Genomic DNA, 23,445 nt, shown 5'->3' with positions numbered 1-23,445 from the left:
GTTCTGAGGGTGGCAAGGTTGGCAGTTGTTGGCCCAAGGGAGTCCCATCATGGCTAGTCCCAGCTTCTGCCAGCCTAGAAGCCGGAGGGCATGCAAAGGCAAGCAGATAGAGAGGCAGCGCTTGGGGGGACGGGGGCAGCCGTGCTGCCAGAGAGAGAGGGGGCTGCTGGCTCGGGGGGGGGGCGCCCCCTACAGGCGGCCATGACTAGGGCTCCGGGAGGGAGGAGGGACCCACCACTGGGCGAGGCCAGCCCTAGCGACGCCCCCCTCCCCGGGGCCTGGTGGCCTGGGTCTCCTCCTCGAGAGTCAGGGCCTGGGCGGGGCCGGGGAGGCTCCTGCTCTTGGCTGCCGGGGGGCCTCCCTCCCGGGGCTCCAGCCGCCGCCCTTCCTTCCTTCCTTCCTTCCTTCCTTCCTTCCTTCGGTCGGTCGGTCGGGGAGAGGCCGGGCTGCCTGGGGCCAGCGCTGATGATGATGGGCCTCTTCCTCCGGAGCCCCCCCGGGCCTCCGCCGGCGCCCCCTTTGCCCTCGGAGGGCCCCCCCGTGAAGGCCAAGGGCCGGAGGCTGCGGCGCTTCCACTGGGAGCCCATCCCGGCCGAGAGGGTGCTGGGGCGCCGCAACCTCTGGACGGCGGAGTCCGGCAGCAGCAGGCGAGGCGGAGGGCCGCTGAGCCTGGACCTGGCCCTCCTGGAGGCCCTCTTCGGGCAGCCGGCGGCGGAGGGGCCAGCGGCCCTGGGCGGAGCAGGCGCCGCCGGAGGACAACAGGTCGGGCCCCGAGCCCCCCAGGAGCCCTCTGGCTTCCCCCCTTCTCTTCTCTCGGAGGAGGCCCGGAGAGGAGAGGCGGCAGCTAGCCATAGCCAGGGCTGATGAGGGTCAATGGGGCTCAGGCCCTCCTGCTGCCATGCTTCCAGGGTCCCTTCCTCCCGAGGCTGAGTTGGAAGCTGCTCTCAGCAGGGAAAGGAAGCTGGCTCCTCCTCCTCCTCCGCCGCCATCCAGGGATGCTTCAATCCGCGGATGCGGAGGGCCCACTGCTCTGGCTATTGCTGTTCCAAGCCAGTCTCGGGAGGAAGGGACCCACAAGCTTTGCTGGACTAACTTCTCCTTCTAGGCCCTTGGTGCGTGAGAATCCTTTTGGTATGGAAAGGAAGCCTACTGTACAAGGATTTGTCCTTTGAACTGACATCCTCGCCTACCAATGGCATAGATAGATAGATAGATAGATAGATAGATAGATATGTCTGTGCCTGGCTTCCTCTCCACCCAATGCATCTGAGGAAGGAGACTGAAGCCTAGGAAAGCTCCTGCTGCCAACCTCTTTCTTTCGTCTCAAAGGGGCTACAAGATCTCTCTACATACATTTTGCACTAATGTTACTTGTCAATCGTAATTCCCATATAGTACCACTGAATATCATGCCAATAGTTGGGACATAAGCAAGTAGCAGAACTAAAACGACACCTTCAGACTCTCCCCTGGGGTGGTCCATGCACCCCACCCCCCCTTAGTGAGACCACTAGTCGAATGGGAGGCTCTCCCTCAAAGGGAATCCCAATGTCAAGGGATTTCAAGGGAGCTTTAGCAGTCCTATGGCAAGCATCCTCTGAACCAGTCTTGCCAAGGACTTGCCCTTAGGGTCCCCATAAGGGGGAAATGACTTCAATGCGCACAACCACCACCCCTTAGTCCAGTACAGACAATTCTGACTGGCAGCAGCAGTGGGGGCCTGGCACCTGGGTGCTCTTTCAAGCCCACAGGAAGGTTTGGGGCTGCTGATGGGCCAACCTAGGTCCAGCTTCAGACCTGCTCCTTTGCATTCCCTCCTTACTCAGGTCTCCCTCCTGGAAGCCAAGAAAGTCCTGAACTTGGGCATCTTCCTGAAGCAGTTTAAGAGGTGAGCATCCCATACACACCTGAGGTGAAAGGGGGGGGGGGGAGGCCTTGGGCTGTTGTTTTGTGGGGCTGGGGGCAAAAGACCCCCCCCTCAGGCTCAGGAGGGTCCCCTGAATGCTTCCTAGGCCTGCTGGTGAAATTGTGGCCGATCTCCAGGCTGGAGAAGGTGCCTCTTATGGGGCAGAGAAGCTGCTGGAGCTGAAGAAGATGCTGCCGGACGCAGAAGAGGTGAGTTTCTGCAGGAGGGGAAGGGGGCACATGGGGGTGTGGGGCAACCATGGGCAAAGGTGTCAGTAGGTGAGTGCAGGGGGTGGGGACTGCACCAGGTGACACTGTAAAAGGGGTGACCCCAGTGCGAAACGGCCTGTGGCCTTCACCTGCCTCCCTTGAAAACCCTGGAGTCGGGGGGGAGAGTGAGGCTCAGCGGAGGAGACAGGAAAAGCAGTTCAGTTTGAAAATGTTTATTCTTTTACATTTTTCTTTAAAACCATCACATCTTCCCAAATGTTTGCTTTAGGGTATAAATACTGTAAATAAACAAATGAAATAATCTCCATGAACGCTGTGAAAGCCTAAATTGTGTTCAGGCTGGGCTTAAGATATTGTAATTTATAGATATAATTTTAAGTTTTGCAAGTTCCTTTATGTCACAAATGTTGCCGTTACAATCGGCGATATATGGGAATTAAGATTTATAGGTGGCATTGGCAGGGGGAAGTAATGAATGGGATGTATTTTAATTAGTATGTTATGTTTTATCTAATGTTGTGAGCCGCCTTGATCCTACAGGAAAGGCGGCATATAAATAAAACTTTATTATTATTATTATTAATAAATTGTTTATTTATTTACCGCTTTTCTTTGTAGATCAAGGCGTTGTACAGCATTTGAATAATGACCAATGTCATATTACAATACAAGCAAATTAAAAACAGTAATACACATTTCAATCCAATATAATTATCTAAAAACATGAATTCAGCAGTATTAAAAACATAAAATATATATAATACATAATCAATCAATTTGGGGGATACTTTTATTACAAGGAATTGGAAGGATAAGTTTGTTGGAAGAGGTAGGTTTTCAATGCCTTTTTAAAGGCTTCCACTGTTCCATTGAGGCGGATCTCTTCTGGAAGAGCATTCCAGAGCGTGGGCGCTACAGCCGTGGAAGCGCTTTGATGGGTAGTCGCCAACCTCACCTTGGGGTGTTCGAGTAATAATTTACCTGTTGTTCTGAGTGTGCGGGGAGGATTATGCAGGGAGAGGCATTCCCTCAAGTAACCCAGGTCCAAGCCATTTAGAGCTTTAAAAGTAATAACCAACACTTTGTATTGGGACCAGAAGCGAATTGAAGCCAGTGGAGAGATTTTAATACGGGTGTTATATGATCTGATCTAGTTGTCCCCGTAATCGATCTGGCTGCAGCATTTTGAATCAGCTGAAGCTTCCAAACCTGATAGAAGGGTAGCCCCATGTAGAGCGCATTACAGAAATCCAAGCGAGAGGTTACCAGTTCATGTACTACATTTTCTAGGTCCTTTCGCTCCAGACAGGGACATAGTTGGCATATCAGCCGAAGCTGGTACCAAGCACTCCTGGCCATCGCATCTACTTGAGATGATAACTGCAGAGATGGATCCAGGAGTACTCCCAAACTACGAACTGTGTCCTTTAGGGGAAGTTTAACCCCTAATCCAGGACAGGATGGCAAATTTCCCTGTCCGGATTCGGAGCACCTATCATGAGTACCTCTGTTTTCTCTGGATTCAGTCTGAGTTTGTTTTTCCTCATCCAGCCCATTACTGACCCCAGGCAGGCATTCAGAGGAGAGATGCTGTCCTTAGTCACTGTATCAGTCGGAGACATGGAGAGATAGATCTGGGTGTCATCAGCGTACTGATAACACCTCGCCTCATGGCTCCGGATGATCTCTCCCAGCGGCTTCATGTAAATGTTAAATAGCATGGGGGACAGAATAGCACCCTGAGAGATGCCCGATATAAGCTCTCTTTTATGAGAGCAGCTGTCCCCCAGCCTCACCATCTGGAACCTTCCCGAGAGATAGGACCGGAACCACTGGAGCGCAGTGCCTCCGATACCCAGTTCTCTCAGGCGTTCCAGAAGGATACCATGGTCGATGGTATCGAAGGCCGCTGAGATGTCCAAGAGCACCAACAGAGTTATATTACCCCTGTCAGTGGCCAGACAGAGGTCATCGACTAAGGCGACCATGGCAGTCTCAACTCCATAACCCATCCTGAAGCCAGTTTGAAATGGGTCAAGATAATCAGTTTCATCCAAGACCACTTGGAGCTGAAAGGCGACTGCCCTCTCAATCACCTTGCCCAAGAATGGTAATAAGGAGACCGGTCTATAGTTGCTCATAGATAGGGGATCGAGGGAAGGTTTCTTCAGAAGAGGCTTTACAATTGCCTGTTTCAGAGATGATGGAACTGTGCCTTCCCGAAGAGATGTATTTATTATTAGATGATAATAAATATTTATTATTATTATTATTATTATTAATGCAAAAAACATGACTGAGGCTGCTGTATGGTGTGGGATGGGAAGAGGAGGTCGATGGGGAGGTGACACCAGTCCTATTATTTTTTATTCTTTTTTATTTCATTCGTATGCCGCCTTTCTCCCAGAAGGGACCCAAGGTGGCTCACGGTGGCACCACTGGTGATGGGTGCTCTGGTGTGGGGCTCTTTCTCGTTCTACTGACCGTTTCCTCTGTGTCCACTTTGGCGGGAAGAAGCTCTGTCCCGATGGCTGGAAGGTGAGGAGGCTCTCTCACCCTGCATTAGAAGCCCTCATGGAGGGGGTGGGATAGATGACCCCTGGGGTATCCTTCCCCATCTCAGATTGCCTCTCTCCCTGGGAAGGTCAAAAGGCTGGAGGCCTTCCAAGGTGACCAGAGCCGCCTCTCGGAGCCAGAGATCTTTGCCCTCCTCCTCGTCCAGGTGCCCAGGTGAGTGGGGGGGGGCAGGGTTGGAGTCCAGGTAGCCCCCCTCCCAGTTTCTCTTGCACCTGAGCTGCCCCCCCTTCCTTCCTTGTCTCAGCTACGCCCGTCGCTTGGAGCTGCTAGTCCTCAAGGAGGAGTTTTTCCCGCAACTCAACAGCCTCCGGTCGGCCATCCAGATCCTGACAGAGGCAGCTCTGGGTATGTATGCATGTGTTGGGGGTGGGGGGGGAGTTGGGGGTCTTTTGCTAAGGACTCTTTTGAGGTGGTAGTCTGTACCCCCCAACTGCAGTACACGAGTGGGCACTTGAGAAGGGTCAAGGGTTTGACGGCTGCTAGGAAGCGAGTGTAGTCTAGAGGTTTGAGCGTTGGACTATGTCTTTGGAGATCAGGGTTTGAATCCAAACTCATCCAGGGAAACCCACTTTGGCCTCTCTGTGACTTGGGAAGTGGCAAGTCATGCCCTCTCAGCCTGATGGCAATTGCAAAGCCCCTCTGAAGAAACTTGCCAAGAAAACCCCATGGTAGGCTCACCTTAGGGTCATCATAAGTTGGAAGTGACTTAAAAGCACACAAGAGCAATAACAAAAATGTATGGAAGGGCCCAGCGCAGCTGCCTGTCTGCATTCACCCTTTGCTCCCCCCCCCCGTGTCTGTGGTCTGGGATTGGCTGCAAGGGGCATTTTGCCCCATCTCTTTCAGCGCAATGTGCCAGGCATATGATGCACCCACCCTTTCTGCCCCCTTGCATGCAGAACTTTTGGACTGTGAGGAGCTGCATGATCTTATCCGGCTAGTCCTGGAGGCAGGAAACTACATGAATGAGGTAACTGGGACACCCATGCAGGACGGCAATTGGGGTATCATCCTGTCCTGCCTATCCTCCGGTCTGGTTTGGGGGTGACCTCTTGACTCAGCCAGCTTGCAGAGCTGCTTGGCAAAGGGTCCTCCTCCTCCTCCTGCAGCCACTTTGTGACTTGGGAAGTGGCCATGCCCCTGTGCTGGGTAGTCCCCCAAAATTGTCACTCTAGACTGGTCATAGATTCATAGAGTTGGAAGAGACCACAACATTAGGAGGGACTTCCTGTCCAACTCCCTTCTGCCATGCAGGAACTCACAATCAAAGCATCCCCGACAGATGGCCATCCAGCCTCTGTTTAAAGACCTCCAAAGAAGGAGCCTCCACTACACTCCGAGGAAGAAGTGTGTCCCACTGTCAAACTGCTCTTACTGTCAGGAAGTTCCTCCTAATATTGATCTGGAATCTCTTTTCCTGGAAGTTGCATCCATTATTCCGTGTTCTAGTCTCTGGAGCAGCAGAAAACTCCTCCCTCCTCAATGTGACATCCCTTCCAATACTTAAAGAGGGCTATCATATCAGCTCTTAACCATCTCTTCTCCAGGCTAAACATACCCAGCTCCCTAAATCTCTCCTCATAAGGCATGGTTTCCTGACCCAGGCATGAGATCTCAATGGGTGGTCAAGGGTGTACTGCCCCTTTCTGGAGACCCAAGCCCTACAAGCCATTCACAGGGCCAGCTGCAAATGCTTGTCCTGCAAGCCCCAAGGGCAGGCGGGTGGACGAGCAGACAGAATAGCAAGACGGAAGGCTTATGCTTGCAGAGGATGCACATGGACATGTTCTGGACGGCAGTGGGCTTCCCTGGGGTCTGCCAACTTCTTCTCCTGTTCTTCCTCTTCCTCCCCAGGGAGGCTATGCAGGCTGTGCCCTGGGCTTTCGGGTGCCCTCGCTGCTCCGGCTGGCAGACACAAAAGCATGCCGGCCTGGTATGGACCTCCTCCACTTTGTAGCCTTGGTGAGTTTAGGGGAAGGGGAATGGGAATGGAAAAGATGCCCTGTGCCTGGCACGGGGGTGGGTGGGTAGGTGGATGGCAATACTTACTTAGTCTCTCCTGTGTTTGCCCTTTAGTGCCCGCTCCATTCCACTGAGAAACAACTCTTTACTGATGCTCCCCTCTTGTCCCAATTTCAGAACTAGTTGAACTCTCCCCTGCAGATACAGTAAATAAGGTTTCTGTAGGTAATCAGTAAGGTTTTTGTGGGTTTTTTGGGCTTTGTGGCCATGTTCCAGGAGAGTTTCTTCCTGACGTTTTGCCAGCATTTGTGGCTGGCATCTTCAGAGAATGCTTACCTGGAAAGGAGTTGGGTATATATATGGTGTGACCTAGGAAGGCAGGAGTGATTTGCCTGTGTCTTGTTCTGTTGCTAATGGCAGTCCTCAGGGTGGGAGGTTATGCAAAAGAGAAGCATGAGTGTCTGCTTGATTCGGGCTCATTGTCTGCTGGGAAATCCCTGACCCTGGGAAATTTCTCATTTGCATTTGTTGAGTCTTTATCTTGCTATCTTTCAGGACTGGCAGCCAAACCTTGTTTACTTTTGGGGTTTCCTCTTTCCTGTTGAAATTGCCCAGGTGTTTGTGGATTTCAATGGCTTCCCTATGCATCCTGACATGGTAGTTGTTGGCATGGTCCAGGATTTCAGTGTTTTCAAACAGCATTTTATGCCCAGGATTTGGAGCCTTTGACTCCAAATCAGTAAGGTGTTTATTTCTGCAGTCATGGAGGAACAAAAATGGCTAGTAAGACATATTTTGACGTAATTAAAAAGCGAGGGCACATACATCAATTAAAAACATTAGCTCCAACCCACAAAATTGGTGGGCTTAAACATTTCACGTTTCTCAAAACAGTTGGTTCTTTAGTTGTTTTTTCCTTCTTTCTCAGGGAAGCTTTGCCTAGTTGTGCTAATAGCCATAGTAGGTGATAACAGAGGCTTTCAAAAGCCTTTGGAAGCCGCAAAGGAAAAACACTCATGCACAATCCTTTAGCAGGCATTCAACAGACCCAATTGATACAAGCACAGTCACAGAGTAGCTTACAGTTAGCCCTTACTTTAGTAAATACAAGCCTTAAGCCCCAATCAGAGTTAAGCAAAATCCAAGTCAGGTAATGGCACCCAGAGTCAAGACACACAGTCCAGGTCAAGCACAGCATTCAGGACCATGATGGGGAGCCAGATAGGTCAGGAAATCTCCAATCACTCCTGGAGGGCAGGGCTGGGGATTTATTGATCAGCAGCTCAACACACCTGCTGCTTAGTTACTTGCTGTTACCTCTAAATCCTCCTCAAGCCCTTTTTTGTTGTCTTTGCTTGATGAAGGAAGGTAGGGGTAAGTTGTCTCCTTCTGTCTGAATGGGCAGCAGGACTTTCTGCAACAGCTGGTCCTGCAACCTGGTCTGCCTCTGAAATTTGTGGCTCTGGAACCTCCTCCTCCTCTCTTTCAGCACCAGATCCCAAAAGGTCAATGGCTTCAGTCTCTGAATCAGAGTCCATTTCCATGTTCTGGAAGCAGGGCATGATAGCTTGTGCCTTGCCCTGTCTTGCCACCGTTCTCTGCCCTCCCTGTTAGCCAGATAGCCTGGCTGAGGATCTGTGTGGTAGGGATCCCAAAGGGAATCTGACTCCCCTCACTGTGAACCCACACTCCTTCCAAGGCTACACTCTGGCCCTAAGATTCCTCCACTGGAGGACCAGAGAAGATGTCCAGGCAAGAGGCGTCTGGGCCAGTATGTGGCAGAACAGGGCTTGACCGGTGTCTCTCGCTCCTCGCCTCCTCTGCCCTCATTGTGTGAATGTGAAAGGCTGGGTGGTGGAGGTCAAAGGGTGACTGAGGCCACTCTGGCTTTCTCCTTCTCCCTGCAGGAGGCTGAGAGAAAGGACCCGTCTCTCCTCCATTTTCCAAGAAAACTCCAGCACGTTGGGCCAGCGTCGCGGTAAGTGAGGTGGCTGGTGGTGCCGGGACCCTTTCCAAGGCTGAGAACTCCCTTGGACCGCTGGTCTCCACAGATGCTGACCACAGCTCCTCCTGCCTTCCTGCCTGCAGTGGCCCATCTGGGCTGGTGGCTTCCTGCTCATTCTCATGAGGGGCCACAACCGGTCCTGGGTGGAGGTCCTGCTGGCACAGATGGACATTCAGTGGTGGAAGGTTGGGCAGTGGGCTGGTTCTTGATTATTGTCCCCACCAGAGTCTCTGGGCTTCTTCCTTCCAGGATTGTGGACACAGAGCTGCTGGTGGAGTTACGGAACTTGGGGGAGCGCCTGCAAGGGGCCCGTGGGGAGCTCCGGACCCTTGGTTGGGAGAGCCAAATGGGGCCCTTCCTAGAAGTGGCCAAGGCGGAGCTGGGGGCAGCGAGGACATCCTGGGAGGGTCTGTGCCAGGCCACAGCCACCCTGGCTGACTTCCTCTGTGAGGAACCCCAGAGCTTCAGGTTGCCTGACACCTGTGGCGTCTTCCAGACCTTTGCGGAGAGTTTCCTAGCGGCCGTTCAGGTAACCAGGACTCGGAAGTGTGTCGCGGGGAATGTGGCCACAGGAGAGGGAGGGTCTGGAGCCCCTCCTCTCACTCCCTACACCCAGGGTGACTGGGTGTCCTCCTTTCCCAGGACATGCCCTACATTTCGACCTTCTGTCCTGGAGGAATTCCAAAAGGTCCTCCATTTTGAGCACGACCAAGAAGCATGATTTACATTTATATTAGTATTTTCAACTTTTATTTTGTAATGTCCTATATTTTTTCTTGAGTGTCCTACATTTTACGGTGCCTTGCCCTCCTTTTTGGCTAAGACATGTGATCATCACCCTGCCCGCACCCCCATTTACTGCGCTGACAGCTGCGGTTGGGGTGCTATGGGTGAGCCCCAGGCAGAGTGACCCCACGAATCCCTAGGAGAATTGTTGGGGGTCAACACACCAGTGAATGTTGTGCGTCAAGTGGCCTTGCTCTTATTGGAAGATTTTTGCATTGTCTCCCCCCCTTTGATAGATAGGGTTTTCCTGTATGCAAACTGCTCTCGCTCTCTCTCTCATTCAAACTAACCATATGACTTAGGTCACTCCTGTTTTGGGAATAACAAACATTCTCTCTCAATGGTTTTTTGTGGGGCTTTTGGGCCGTGTGGCCATATTCTAGAAGAGTTTCTTCCTGACGTTTCGCCAGCATCTGTGGCTGGCATCTTCAGAGAATGCTTGCCTGGAAAGGAGTTGGATATATATATTGTGTGACTCTCTCTCAAGATTTTCAACTGAACTGTTGCTCCTCCATCTTCCTCCTTTTTCAGCTTACTTTGGAAAGATGGTGAGATAAAGATTTCTTTCACTGGAACTATTCACTAGCTAGATTAGCATATAGCCTCTGTGTGTAAATATAGATTAAAGCCATTAGTAAACTTACGTTAGAACTACAAGCTACTTGTGTTGTTTTTGGAGTCAGTTCTTAGGGAAGCATAGTTAGACAAAGGCACATTTTTGCTACTTTGATGATTTAAAGCTAGACCCTAACAGGCTTGACTTTGATATTTTTGATATTTAAATATTTTTGTTTCCTTATTAAATGCTGAAGCCTTAGGAAACTTAAATTACTCTACAGCTATATGTGCAATTGGTGGCAAGAGGGCCAATGGCCAAAGCATCCCAGACAATTTTGAGAGGCCCCAGCACTTACTGGCGTACGCAAGTGCCACCTCTTGCTCCGTCTTTGCAGGATCTCACAATTGGCATGGCTGGCTCAGGGTCCTGGCCTTCCCCGCCACATCCTCAGTTCTTGCTCCCAACTGACCAGCTTGCTGTCTTCCTCCCCAGGAGAACCGGGCCCAGGAGGCAGCTGCACGCAGACAGCGGGAGCGCCAGGAGAAGCACAAGCGGCGCTCCATTGCCACCTGCTCCATGCGCGACCCCGGCTTGGAGGACGTGGAGCTGGATGCCCTCTTCCACCGTGACCCCTTTTGCTCTGGACAGCGTGGACGGACTCTGCGGGGCCCACACCGCATCAAGAGCCCCCCCGCCAGGGAGCGCACTCCCCCGCAGCCCCTCAGCCGGCGCCACACACTCGCCGTCCTGCACTCCCCACATCCAGAAGACGCACCCAGCCACCTTCCATTTCAGATAGAGACCATCCCCAGAGCCCCAATCCTGACTGAGGCTGCCCTCAACACCCCACTCCAGGCGGGGGCCACTCCTGACCTTCTCCCCTTGGCCACCCCCAGCCACGGGGGCAAGAAAGCCAGGCTTTTTGGAGAGGGGCTTGTTACATCCATTTTGGAGTCCCCTCCGGCCACGTCCGTGCCTCTCACCACCCCCTTGCCTCCATCTGAAGTCTCTATGTCCCCAGGGGGCCCTGTCAAATTCCGCCTCTCCAGCCTTTTCTCCTCCAAGAAGACCCTTCCGGAGAGGACAGAGTACCCCATCTCCACCCAGGCCTCCCCCAAGGACACCTCAGCCCTGGTGGGCTTTTTCTGCCGCCTCAGCCTTGGCGAAAAGTCCCGCCGCCCCTCCCAGTCCTGAGCCTCTGACAGGGAAGCCCACCCACCCACTCATTCCTAAACATTTTTGGCCAAGGGTCGAACACACCCCAATTTGGGCTTTCCAGCTCCAACCTTTGATTAGTATGCGCTGGTGCCCTTCTGTTGGGGGGGTTGGATGACCTCACTTGTACCCTTTATGCAGCCCCCTTTCCCCGTACGTTCGGCACTAGATATATATGGCCTTTGGGGCCATTTTTAGCCTCTTCCTCCCACTTCTTTCTGTTTCCCTCCCTGCCCATTTTTAAAACTTGTGTTGTTCATTCTTAATAAACCTTTCTGGAGACACTTCTTGTCTGCTTGAGGTTTTGGAAGGTCACCTGGATGGAGTGCGGATGTTGCCGGTGGATGGGGGGGAATTGTGAGAAGTGGGGATTCCCCCCAAAGACTTCACTGCCATGATGCTCGGGGTGAAAGGCAGTGGCGTCACTAGGTTGGCATCACCCAGTACGACAACCGATGGTGTCGGCATCCCTTGACCTCCTCTGATACTACACCATGCAGGATCCTTAGTCATGATTTCTATGTACTAACATTACTCCTAAGTTGTAATTGCCTTATATCACTGAATGTCATGGCAATAGGTGTGGCGTAAACAACTAGCAAAATTATACCTTTAAATTACAATATCACACAACCTAAATGGATTTACATGTACATTGTTTCAGGTGGTTAAAGTGAAAATTTGGTAATGTGATTTTAAAAGAAGAAAAGAAAGAAAAATGGAAAAGCATAAAAGAAACTAATTTTCAAACACTCGGGGCCTTTCTTTTCTCATCCTGTCTCTTAAGCATTTTAAAGGGATGCAGGTGAACCCCACAGCCCAAAAGGCAGATATCTGGGGAGCAGTGGGCACACCCCCCTTCAAGTGTCCCCTGGTGTGGTCTGCATCCTCCGCATCTCCCTTGCGATGCCCCTAGTTAGAGGTGGCATCTCCTTTTGGTACAAAGTGTGGGCAGCTCAGGTTTCCTAAGGTTTCAGCCTTGGATTAGGAAACAAAAATATTTAAACATCCAATATTTTTAACACCCAAACCATCAAAGCCAAGTCGGTTAGGGTCTAGCTTTATATCAGCAGAGTAGCAGAAACGTGTCCTTGTCCGGAAGTGCTTCTCTAAGGACGGATACTGCCTCAAAAGCAACAAGCACAAGTAGCTTGCAGGTCAAGCAAAAGTTTACTAATGGTTTGAATCTACATATGCATCAATGCTATGGTCTAACATTGGCTAATGGATATTTTGGGTAGAAGAAGAAGTTTTTATCTCATCATCTTTAAAAAAAAACAAGTTGAGAGAGAAGGAAGATGGGGGACCAGGCAGAAGAAGCAAAGGGAGACTCTCTTTGTGTGAGAGAAGCTTCCTAAAAGAAGTGAGCTGAATCATACGGTTTGTTTATTGGGCTACAAAGGTATTTTTACCCTGTGGTTTAGTAGAAGCAAATGGGATGTTTGCATGCAGGAAATCCTATCTGAGGAAGGGGAGAGTGAATGCTGAGATCTTCCAACACAAAGCATCCCTTGCCTGCCATTCCCCTTGCTGCTTTGTTTGCCCCATCCTGGCCAGGCCTGGCCTCTGTGGCCTCCCCTCACCCACTCACTCCTCCAGAACTGGACAAACAGGATCTGCCAGGAGGAATGGCTCTGCATGCCCAGCTGCCCAGGAGAGACCAGGCTTGCTGTGGCTTCCAGGCCAGGATGTGGGTACAGTGGTGCCAGAGGGATACTTGGGGGGCATTTGAGGCCACCTCCTTGAATGCAGGACACCCATGGCGTCCAAGTGCACTTCCAAGCCCTAGACCTGCATCACCTGGGCTTAACAGGTCCAAAACCACCTTTTGGACCATGCCTGGAAACCAACTGGCAGCCAGTGGAGCTGTTGCAACTTGGGAGTTGTGGGGGGGGGGGGGGGGCTTGGTTGGTGTTCTGGCTGCGGCATTTTAAACCCACAGAAGTTTCCAAATGAGTGATTCTGCAAGTACGCCAGCAAGCACCTTCCATACCCTGGGATGCAGTCCATCTGGCCCTGCAGAGTGTGGTGCAGCCTCCTTCTCTGGAGGCCTTTAAGCAGAGGCTGGATGGCCATCTGTCCGGAGTGCTTGGATTGTGAGTTCCTGCATGGCAGCAGAAGAAGGGGCTTGGACTGGATCAGGGCCCTTCTTGGGGTCTTTTCCAACTCTATGATTCTATGACTTCATTTAGGCTAACTAGGTGATTCTGGACTAACTCTTTAATCAATCCCTTGCCAAGGTCTCTGCCTCTCCATGGAAACCCACAGTCCTCTCTTGGGCTGGGGAAGCCCAAGCTTTTTCATTGTGGTTGCTAGCCTTCTGTCATCCTTGCTGAGCAGCGCTGGCTCCAGCGAATAGGGCCCAGGGCAATGGAGGCAAGAAGCCCAGCTAAAGAGAGTCCAGCTCAGCATTAGGAGGACTTTCATGCGAAGAGGCCTTGAAGAGTGGGACACATTTCCCTCGGAGAGCAGTGGAGTCTCCTTCTTTGGATGGCCCTCTCTTCATGGGGAGGCCTTGAGATGGCCTGCATGGCAGAAGAAGGGCCTTGGACTGGATCAGGGCCCTTCTTGGGGTCTCTTCCAACTCGAGGATCCTAGGATTCTAGGGCGGCCCTAGCATGGGTTTTTCTTGGCAAGCTTTGTTCAGAGGGGGTTTGCCATGGCCACCCCTGAGGCTGAGAGAGAGTGACTTGTGACGCGCCTTTTGGAGGAGTTTGCGGAGCAGCGGCGGCGGCGGCGGCGCCCTCCTTCCTGTCTTCCCTCTCTCCCTCCCTCTTGATGTGGCTGGACTGCATCTCCCAGCATTCCTCTCCTGGGCAGGGGCTGATGGGAGCTGCCTGGTCCAACACCCCCCCCCCCCCTTTTTCCCGGGAGAGGGGGCCCGTGGCGGCGGAGGCCCCCGCCGCGCCTCCGGGGGGGGTGAGTCCCGGGGGGCCGGGGGGGGGGGCTGGCAGCCTGGGCGGCGGAGCATCCTTCCCTGGCAGCTGGTACCCCTCGGGTACCTTGTGCGAGGCTGCAGTTGCCATGGCAACCCTGCCCTCGCCCTTTCTTCCCCCATCCCTTCCTCCTTGGCTGAGTCGGAAAGGAGGCTCCCTCCCTCTCGGGCACTGCGGACGGAGGCCCCCTCCTTCCAAGCCCTGCTGCCGCAGCAGCTCCGTCGCGGGCGAAACCATTGCCAGGCCGGGGGGGGAAGGGGCGGGGAGGGCGGCCTCCCTCTCAGGGCAGCCGGGGATCGAGCCCAACGGGGGGCTTCGGAGGAAGGGGCCTGGAAGGGGGGCTCTGAGGAAGCCAAGCCCCCGGGGCCACAATCCGAGGGGCTTCTGGGCCAAGGCCGTGTCCCTCCCCCCCCCCCCTCCGGGGCTCCGCAGTGGTTCCTTCCGGCCCCACAGCAGCCAAAGCGGCGGCAAAGGCGGCGGCAGCAGCAGCAGCAGCAGCAGCGAAGGGGGAGGATGCGGTGATCCGGGGCCCAGGCAGCCCCCGCCGCCCGCTGCAGCAGCCTCTCCTCCTCCTCCGGGGACGGGATGAGGGACCCCCAGGCACCCGCCCGGATGGGACCCCCGGCCCCGGTGAGTCTCCCTGGCCAGCCCCCGGCAGCAGGACTCAAGGGGGAGGCCCTGACCCCTCCCTCCCGAAAGAGGATGAGGATCCGGGGGGGGGCAGGGGAGGGGGCCTCGCCCAATCCCCCTCCCCCCAGAATCCGGCCCAGCTGCCTGGCACAACGCTTTGCCCTCCGCCTTTGGCTCCTCTGCCCTGCCCAGCTGCCTGGCCCACCTTGCCCGCCTCCACCGGGCGGCTTCTCTGCTTTGCCTTCTTCCCTTGGCTGCTCTGCCCTGCCCAGCTGCCTGGCACAGCTCTGCTTGCTCTGCCTCCCTTGCCCTTTTTTCTCTCTCTTGTCCAGCTGCATGGCACCCCATTGCCCTCCTTGCCCCCACCCCCATTGGCTTCTCTGCTTTGCCTGGCACTGCTCTGCCCTGCCCTGCCCAGCTGCCTGGCATCCCACTGCCTGCCTCTCCCTGGGCTCTCAGCCTGGCACAGCTCTGCCTTCCTTTGCCTTCCTTGCCCAGCTGCCTGCCCCTTCCCTGGGCTCCTTTGCCCTGCCCCTCTCCTCCCTCCCTCCCTCCTCCCGGGCTCCTTCCTGGGCCCCGCCCCGCGCTGCCTTCCTTCTGGGGAAGGAGAGGAGGAGGAGGCGGCGGCGGCGGGGGGGCAGGACAGGACGGAGCCCGGGGGGCACCCGGAAGGGCAGACCCCGACCCAGCCGGCCTCGTCGCCCAGGGCTGGCCCCAGGGAGGGTGAGGCCCACTGCCCGGGTCCCGGCTGGACTGGAGGGCCGGTGGGGCGGGGCGGGAGGCCTTAGGCTGGGCTCCGGACAGGCCAGGGCAGGGTTGGCTGGGCAGCCGACAGCCGGGCAGCCCCGGGCACGACCCCTTCTCGGCTGCCAGGCGCCTGGCAGACTCTCCAGCGCCCGCTTGGCAGAGAAGGAAGCCAGGAGGGAGGGCGGCGGAGCGGCCCGGCAGGAGAAGCTGCCCACGCTGCATGGCACCCCCTTGGCATATCTGGTGCAAACTCCCTGGCACTCCCTTGGCACTTGCGGTGCATGCTGCTTGGCACCCCCATGGCACATACAGCGCGTACCTCCTGGCATCCCCTTGGCATTTGTGGTGCACAATACCTGGCACTCCCTAGGCATTTATGGTGCATGCTGCCTGGCACCCCCTTGGCACATGCAATGCATATGCCCTGGCACCCCCTTGGTACATGTGGTGCATACTGCCTCACACAACTTTGGCACATGTGGGGCACGCTTCTTGGCAACCTCTTGGCACATGCAGTGCATATGCCCTGGCACCCCTTTGGCACACGCAGTGCACACTGTCTGGTACCCCCTTGGCACATGTGGGACACACTGCCTATCATATGCACTGCACACTGCCTGGCACCCCCTTGCTTGTCAGTTAAGGGGTATGGATGGTGTTGTGTCAGCATCTGCTGTGCATTTATGGAGGAGTATGCCAAGTGGTCAGAAGGGTTGGTGAGAGGAGCGGTCAGCAATGGGGAGGGGGTGAGGATAGGTGGGTTGGATGGACCAGTGCCCAAAGGATGCCACCCCTCTGGCTGAGCTGTGTGGGCTTTCTCTTCTCTCTCTCTCTCTCTTCTCCCCTTTCCTCCATCTCTGACAGGCCTGAGGCAGAGGGTGCTGTCACCAGCACCGCCGTTCAGGGGGCCAGCACCAGCATCACCCACCCGGCACCATGGCAAAGCGGGAGTCCAGTTCCAGCCCGGTGGTGCGGCAGATCGACAAGCAGTTCCTGGTGTGCAGCATCTGCCTGGACCGCTACCACAACCCCAAGGTGCTGCCCTGTCTCCACACCTTCTGCGAGAGGTGAGAGCAGCCGTGGGTCAGTGGTCAGCGCTGGGAGAGGGACGGCAAGGGGTGCGTGGCCTGGCTGCAGCCCCTCTTCCCAGGAGGCCCAGCCTTTTACTGGTCATCTGGCCTTGCAGGGAAAGGGCAGCCTTCCTTGCCTGTCCATTGGTCCATCTGTTTGCCTGGGGTCAGGTAGCTGGTCTCTGGGGCTTGGCTTTGTTGGTGGCAGTGTTGCCAGGGCTGTGTGGGTTTTTGTGTCTCAAGTGCCCAAAATAACCGGGTTGGCTTTGGGTGCCATGAGCCTTGCTTGGGCATGTATATGTGGTATTTACAGCTCAGTCTCAGGCAGCAAAACGTAGTGGGTCAGCTCGAGAGCATCCAGTTTGTGTGTTGTGTGTTGTATCTCTGCAGGTGCTGGCAGGCTGTGGGCAGCATGCCGTTAAGAGATGGGCAACAGCGGGATGTGGCACTAAGGACAACATCACACCGCATTGTTAAAGTGCTATTATTCCACTTTTAATTGCTATGGCTGGCTCCTGTGGCATCCTGGGATTTGCAGTTTCGGAAAGGTCATATATAGAAGTCTCACTCAGAGAGCTCTTGGACTTCTCTAAACTACAAATCCCATAGTTCCACAGGAGGCAGCCATAGCCATTAAAGGCAAATAACAGTGCTACAGCAGTGTATTGTGCTATCGACCTATGTGTACACAGCGACTTTTGTGATTGCAAGCATAGCAGTTGTTGGCAAAAGAAATGCAGTTGTACATGCAAAAGGTGTGATTGCTGTAGCGCATTAAAGTATGCAGTGTGGTGTGTAAACACACATTGTCCCAGGTATGTTGCACTAAGCTGGTACTCTGGATAGATAGATGTTTACACTATGCCAAAGCAATTTAAGATCTCCACCTCTTTTCCCCACTCCTCCTCGTCCTTGTTGTTGTTTGCTTCCAAGTCATTTCCGACTTATAGTGACCCTAAGGTGAACCTATCACAGGGTTTTATTGGCACGTTTCTTCAGAAAGGGGTCTGGCATTGCCATCCTTTGTGGCTGAGGGAATGTGACTTGCCCAAGGTCATGCAGTGGGTTTCCATGGCTGAGACGGGATTCGAACCCTGGTCTCCTAGTGTCCTAGTTCAACGCTCAAACCACATTGGTCCTCCACTCATGATTTAAGTGTGTATTTGGGCCTGGCAAGGGTGGGACTAGGTGACCCTTGAGGTGCCTTCCATCTCTTATGGTTCTATGAGGACTAGAAGAAAGGGGTCTGAGATTTTCAGGGTCCCATAAAAACTGTGCTGTTCTGCTTTAAGAGTTGTATGCTGGAGCCTTTCAATTGGGTGCAGAAATAGCTTGACTTGTGGTTTGCATTGCTCTCTCCTTGAGGCCTCTGCACAGACTTTGGAAACCTAATTAAATGGATTTCAAGTTACTGCCCACAGTAAGCAAGTCAGCCTTGGGAGCAGGAGGGATGGAGGCCTAATACAAGGCTAGAACCAGATTTTATTAATTGATCTGTCTGATTCAAGAGTTTCTGTGCTGGCTGCCAGAACGTAGTCCTTTCCAAGCCAGGTGTGCAGTCAATACAAAAAAGAGTTTAAAATAGCTTAAATAGTAAAATTGAGGAGGCTAGAAAACTGCAGCACCAAAGGCTTAAAATGATTTAACACACATAAAGCTGACTAGAGTCCAAAACACACTGCCAGAGAGCTCTGGGGCCACAATAAGCTAGACAGTAATTCCCAGGATTCCCTACCACTGAACCAGGGCAGTGAAAGCGGTCTCAATCTGGATTATTTCTGCAGTGCGTTTTGGACCTGAGAACTCTACCTTTTTAAATTAAAGGTAGATGGCAATTGACATCTTTATGGACCTATCTAGAAGGCAAAAAGGGAGGGAACCCAAGCTACGTTGGGACACCATGGAAAAGGCTCCGTCTTTCATATTGGCCGGTCTGAACAATCCTGTCGCCTGGCCTGTGGGGAAGGGGGTCTCTGCAGCCCATCTTAGCACAGATTTGTTGTATGGGTGCAAGTGGTCCTTCAAGCAACTTGGATCCCAGGCCCTCCAGCACTTTCAAGGTCAATGCCCGTGCTTTGAATTGGGCTCAGAACCGAGTAGGCAGCTGGTGCAGCGGATGCAGAAGTGGCATCATGGGTTCTCAACACTTGTCCCCCACAAGCATCCTGGCAACTGCATTTTGCACTGGAGGACGCTTCTGAGCTGTTATCAAAGGCAGCTCCACAAAGAGCATATTACAGTAGTCTAGTCCAGAAGCATCCTGGCATGAGCAGCCGAGACACATTCTGCTGCATCCTGGTTGGATCACATCTGAGGACTCCATCCGAGTGGATGGGAGGATCTCTTCTGTCTCTCATAGAGAGGTCTGACCCCAGGAGGAGACGTACGGGCGGTTTATTTTTATTTTGCCTCTTTGGAAGAGCAGTGCTGCCTAACATTGGTTCATAGAGTTGGAAGAGACCCCAAGGACCATCCAGCCCAACCCTATTCCGCTATGCAGGAAAACACCATCATCCAAGCAGTCCAGGAAGATGGCCATCCAGCCTCTCTTTAAAAACCTGCAAAGGAGGAGATTCCACCACTTTCCAAGGCAGCATCGTCCACTGTCAAACAGCTCTTACTGTCAGGAAGTTCCTCCTAATGTTTAGGTAGAATCTCTTTTCTTGTAACTTGAATCCATTGCTGGAGTTGGAAGAGACCACTAGAGTCAACCCCATTCTGCCATGCAGGAACTCACAATCAAAGCACCTCCATCACTTTCCAAGACAGTGCCTTCTCTTACTGTCAGAAAGTTCCTCCTAATGTTAAGGTGGAATCTCTTTGCCTGCATTTTGCATCCACTGTTCTGTGTCCTAGTCTCTGGAGCAGCAGAAAACAAGCTGGCTCCCTCCTCAATATGATACCCCTTCAAATATTGAAATAGAGCTATCATGTCACCTCTTAAACTTCTCTTCTTCAGGCTAAACATCCCCAGCTCCCCAAGTCTTTCCTCATAGGGCTTTATGGTTTCCAGACCCTTCACCATTTTGGTTGCTCTCCCTTCCATCCAGACCAGTCCTTTTCCCTGCCCATAAGTCCATTCAGCTGGAACCTTGGCTTCTGTCTTCATCCATACTAAAAGAGTGCCTTTCTAGGCCAAATTCACAGTTTGGGCTGCAGTCTCTCCTTGCTGCCTTTCCCAGGAAGCTCCCAGTCAGGGGAAATGGAGAACACAGCCACTCTTTGCCACTTTGTCTTGTCATCAGCATCTTGTACAGATTTCTTCTTAGCTTTCATAGGTCAGGTTACAGCCATCAGGAGAGCATAGTCACCTCTAAGTTGAAGTCATTACAACATCCTTTGCCATAAGACCTGTACCATGTGTCACACCCACGCACTATTTCCCCCCTCCTGTGTGACTTTTAATACCTTTGCCTGATGAAGAAGTCAGTGGAGCTTCAAAAGATTGCAACATGTATTTTGTGCATTTTGATTGGCCCAATAAATGTATGACTGTTTTGTGGATTTTGGATGATATTGTACTGTGCTATATGGTCAACATAGCTACTCCTGGATATATACCACCTTCCTATGTCATCCTTTGAGGCATGAAACCTCTCTCCTCAGAAGTTGCTGACACAGCCTGACGCCACCCTTTGGGTCTTGGTTCTTGGTAGCTACAGAGCCTGGCTATCCCCTTTCTTTCAGCCTTTGGATCCTGATCCTCTTACTTCTCCCGCCTCCCTACTGCTTTGTTTGTCTGGAGTGGAAAGCATTTGATACTCCATAGAATCATAGATTTGGAAGAGACCACAAGGGCCATCCAACCCCCCCCCCTTCTGCCATGCAGGAACTCACAATCAAAGCATCCCTGACAGATGGCCATACTGCCTCTGTTTAAAGACCTCTAAGGAAGGAGACTCCACCACAATCTCTGAAGAAGGAGTGTGTTTCACTGTTGAACAGCCCTTACTGTCACTAAGTTCTTCCCAATGTTGAGCTGGAATCTCTTTTCCTGGAGCTTGTATCCATTGCTCCATTGGGTCCTGTTCTCTGGAGCAGCAGAAAATAAGTTAGCTCCCTCCTCAGTATGACATCCCTTCAAGTATTTAAACAGGGCTCTCATATCACCTCTTAACCTTCTCTTCTCCAGGCTAAACATCCCCAGATCCCTGAGTTGTTCCTCACAGGGCTTCATGGTTTCCAGACACTTCACCATTTTAGTCACCCTCCTTTGGACACACTCCAGTTTCTCAACATCTTTTAAAATTGTGATGCCCAGACCTGGACATAATATTCCAAGTTCCAGAGCAGAATAGAGCAGAATATAGTGGCACTATTACTTTTCTTGAGCTAGACACTATACTTCTATTGATGCAGCCTAGAATCGCATTGGCTTTGTTAGCTGCCACATCACACTGTTGACTCATTTTATATTTGTGGTCTACTTGGACTCCTAGATCCCTTTCACACGTAGAAGTCTCTTGTTCAGCCAGGTGTCCCCCATGATCCTATATCTATGCATTTCATTTTTTCTGCCTTACATTTCTCCGTGTTGAATTTCATTTTGTTCGCTTTGGCCCAGCTTTCTAGTCTATTAAGGTCATTTTGAATTTTGATCCTGCCCTTTGGAGTATTAGCTACTCCTCCTAATTTGGTGTCATCTGCAAATTTGATAAGCATGCCTTCTATTCCTTCACCCTCCATGGTACTTTGCTGTCGTTGCTCTTGAATGCAGGCGAGTAATGGTGTTTGTCCTGTTTGCTGCCGCCTCATGCCAGAGCTCACATCTAGCCTAATTTGTCACTTGGACATCTGATTTTTTTCCAGAAAATTTCTGGGGATAAGCAGCTTAAAAGTCGCCACCCCATTCCTACTCCTAAGTAAGAATGCTGTGGGTACAGAGGCCAAGCATGGATCCTGTAGGATACGCACTTTAAAACTCTTCCTCACGTTGCTCTGAGGTTGGCTATTATTGCCCCTGGTGGGTTGGCAGGAATGCCCACCAAGACTGGCTGACTATGGCAAGAAGGGGGTTCCTCCAGAATGAATTCTAGGGAGATTCAGCCACACCTTCTCACAAAGAGCTTTGGTTCATTTGCAGGGACATGGCCAAAACAGTGGAGAGGTTGGGCTGGAGCTACACTAGGGCTGCTGGTGGCCTGGCTTCTTTGGACTCCAAGCCCTACTTGTCTAGCATTGGCCATGAAAGTGGCAGCTGTTTTCTTGCTCTCCAGCCATGGAAGTGCTAATTGGGCATCTGCCTTATGCCTGAAAGGCAGGCAACCTTGGAAGACTGCACCAGTCTTTCTAGATTTAAGCCAGCATGGCATAACACACTGGACCATGACTCTGGAGACCAGGATTCAATTCCAAGCTTGGCCATGAAACTCGCTGGGTGACTTTGGGCAAGTCGCACTCACCCAGCTTCAGGGGAAGGCAATGGCAAATCTCTTCTGAAAAAGATTTTGCCATGAAACCCCCATAACAGGTTTGCCTTAGGGTTGCCATAACTTGGAAATGATTTGAAGGCACCCAACAACAACAAAATTCCAGCCTGGAGATGGGACTGCAGCTGTGTCCTGTGCATGGTTATTATTAGTGGTTTGGGAGAGAAGAGTGTCTCAGATTGACAGTACCTTCTACTGTTCTTACCTTCTTCATACATTTTAAGCCTAACCATGCTCTGCCTTCCTGGAGTGGTTGGCATAGGATGCAAGGAGCACATTCCCTGTGAAAGGAACAGGACTCTTTCACAGCTTGAAAAGAAGCCAGGAGGGTGAACCACATGGGATGCTGGAAGTGGGAATATGTGGTGTGTGGGTGACCACAGGACAGGCTGCCAGGAAAGGGGTCTCTGTGTTGTGTTGTGTGGCAAAAATTAATTCCCTGAACGCACAAGTAAACATGAGTCTCAAGCGTTTTGGTCCCGCTGTGGGTATTTCTCCAGGGCAATGGAGGTTGTGCCTTGAAGGATGGCCATCATTTTAATTGTGGAGAGATCTTGTAGCCCCTTTGAGACTAACTGGAAGAAAGAAATTGGCAGCATGAGCTTTTGAAGACTTCTGTTTACTTCCTCAGATGCATTTGAGGTGCATAAATGCATCTGAGGAATTAGACTGAAGTCTACGAAAGCTCGTGCTGCCAATTTCTTTCTTCCAGTTAGTCTCAAAGGGGCTACAAGATCTCTCCACATACTGATTCTGCAGACTAACATGGCTATATCTTTGAATTCTACCATCATTTTAATTGTTTGCAGTCAGCCCTCTGTGTCCATGGATTTTTTTTTGGAAAGGCGGGGTAATAATAATAATAATTATTATTATTATTATTATTATTATTATTATTATTATTATTATTATTTAAATATCCATAGCTTGAAAATAATTTTAAAAATTCCAAAAATGTTGTTGCTGTGCACCTTCCAAGTTTTTCCAAGTTATGGCAACACTAAGGGGAAAATATTTTCCTTGGCAAGATTTGTTCAGCGAGGGTTTGCCATTGCTATCCGCTGAGGGTGAGCGAGTATGACTTGTCTAAGGTCACCCAGTGGGTTTCCATGGAAAAGCCAGGATTTCAACCCTGGTCTCCAGAGTCATGGTCCAGTGCTCAAATCACTCAAATCCACTATGCTGGCTCCCTAAATTCCAAAAAAGCAAACCGTTAGTTTTCTGTTTCATATAAGAGACACTATTTTACTACCCCATTGTATTTAATGGGACTTGAGCATCCATGGATTTAGGTATCCACAGTGGGTCCTGGAATCAAACCCCAGTAGATAACAAGAGTCCAATCATCATCATCATCATCATCATCATCATCATCATCATCATCATCATCATC

The 23,445-nt window shown here is 52.0% G+C and overlaps 4 protein-coding genes across 8 annotated transcripts in view; 3 read left to right on the top strand and 1 right to left on the bottom strand.

Annotated features, from left to right (window-relative positions):
• FHIP1B (FHF complex subunit HOOK interacting protein 1B) overlaps positions 1-23,445 on the top strand; it is a 620,510-nt gene that overhangs the window by 333,890 nt on the left and 263,175 nt on the right. The window lies entirely within an intron of this gene.
• The window catches only part of CCKBR (cholecystokinin B receptor), a 540,140-nt gene that overhangs the window by 346,703 nt on the left and 169,992 nt on the right, over positions 1-23,445 (bottom strand).
• Positions 260-11,524, top strand: LOC121926888 (FH2 domain-containing protein 1-like). Of its 3 annotated transcripts, none has more exons than XM_042460249.1 (11): positions 260-762; positions 1,827-1,888; positions 2,013-2,115; positions 4,547-4,674; positions 4,789-4,866; positions 4,958-5,058; positions 5,613-5,683; positions 6,568-6,675; positions 8,583-8,653; positions 8,930-9,209; positions 10,518-11,524. In XM_042460249.1, the coding sequence occupies exons 1-11, from the start codon at positions 466-468 to the stop codon at positions 11,217-11,219; spliced, it is 2,001 nt and encodes a 666-aa protein (XP_042316183.1). In that variant the 5' UTR covers positions 260-465; the 3' UTR covers positions 11,220-11,524. The 3 variants fall into 3 exon arrangements, with proteins under 3 accessions (XP_042316183.1, XP_042316182.1, XP_042316184.1); XM_042460248.1 differs by having other exon boundaries at positions 4,544-4,674; XM_042460250.1 differs by lacking the exon at positions 260-762 and adding an exon at positions 782-1,112 and having other exon boundaries at positions 4,544-4,674.
• Positions 14,367-23,445, top strand: part of TRIM3 (tripartite motif containing 3) — a 27,609-nt gene continuing 18,530 nt past the window's right edge. The window contains exons 1-2 of one of the 3 annotated variants that reach the window (XM_042460244.1): positions 14,367-14,806; positions 16,418-16,620. In XM_042460244.1, coding sequence (XP_042316178.1) covers positions 16,490-16,620 — 131 coding nt within the window. In that variant the 5' untranslated portion in view covers positions 14,367-14,806; positions 16,418-16,489. Of the gene's footprint in view, positions 14,807-15,397; positions 15,530-16,417; positions 16,621-23,445 lie in introns of those variants that run through there. The other 2 variants (XM_042460246.1, XM_042460245.1) reach the window with 2 other exon arrangements.

The sequence above is a fragment of the Sceloporus undulatus genome, chromosome 3 (genome assembly GCF_019175285.1).
Source record: "Sceloporus undulatus isolate JIND9_A2432 ecotype Alabama chromosome 3, SceUnd_v1.1, whole genome shotgun sequence".
Lineage (NCBI taxonomy): Eukaryota > Metazoa > Chordata > Lepidosauria > Squamata > Phrynosomatidae > Sceloporus > Sceloporus undulatus.
This window is presented reverse-complemented; position numbering and strand designations above follow the sequence as displayed.

Bases quoted from the DNA above. Each gene is read 5' to 3' on its own strand.
- LOC121926888 (XM_042460248.1), top strand. From the start codon at position 466: ATGATGATGGGCCTCTTCCTCCGGAGCCCCCCCGGGCCTCCGCCGGCG. The intron at 5,684-6,567 runs GTAACTGGGACA...CTTCCTCCCCAG, and splicing joins CAGGAAACTACATGAATGAG to GGAGGCTATGCAGGCTGTGC. The intron at 8,654-8,929 runs GTAAGTGAGGTG...TCTTCCTTCCAG, and splicing joins CACGTTGGGCCAGCGTCGCG to GATTGTGGACACAGAGCTGC.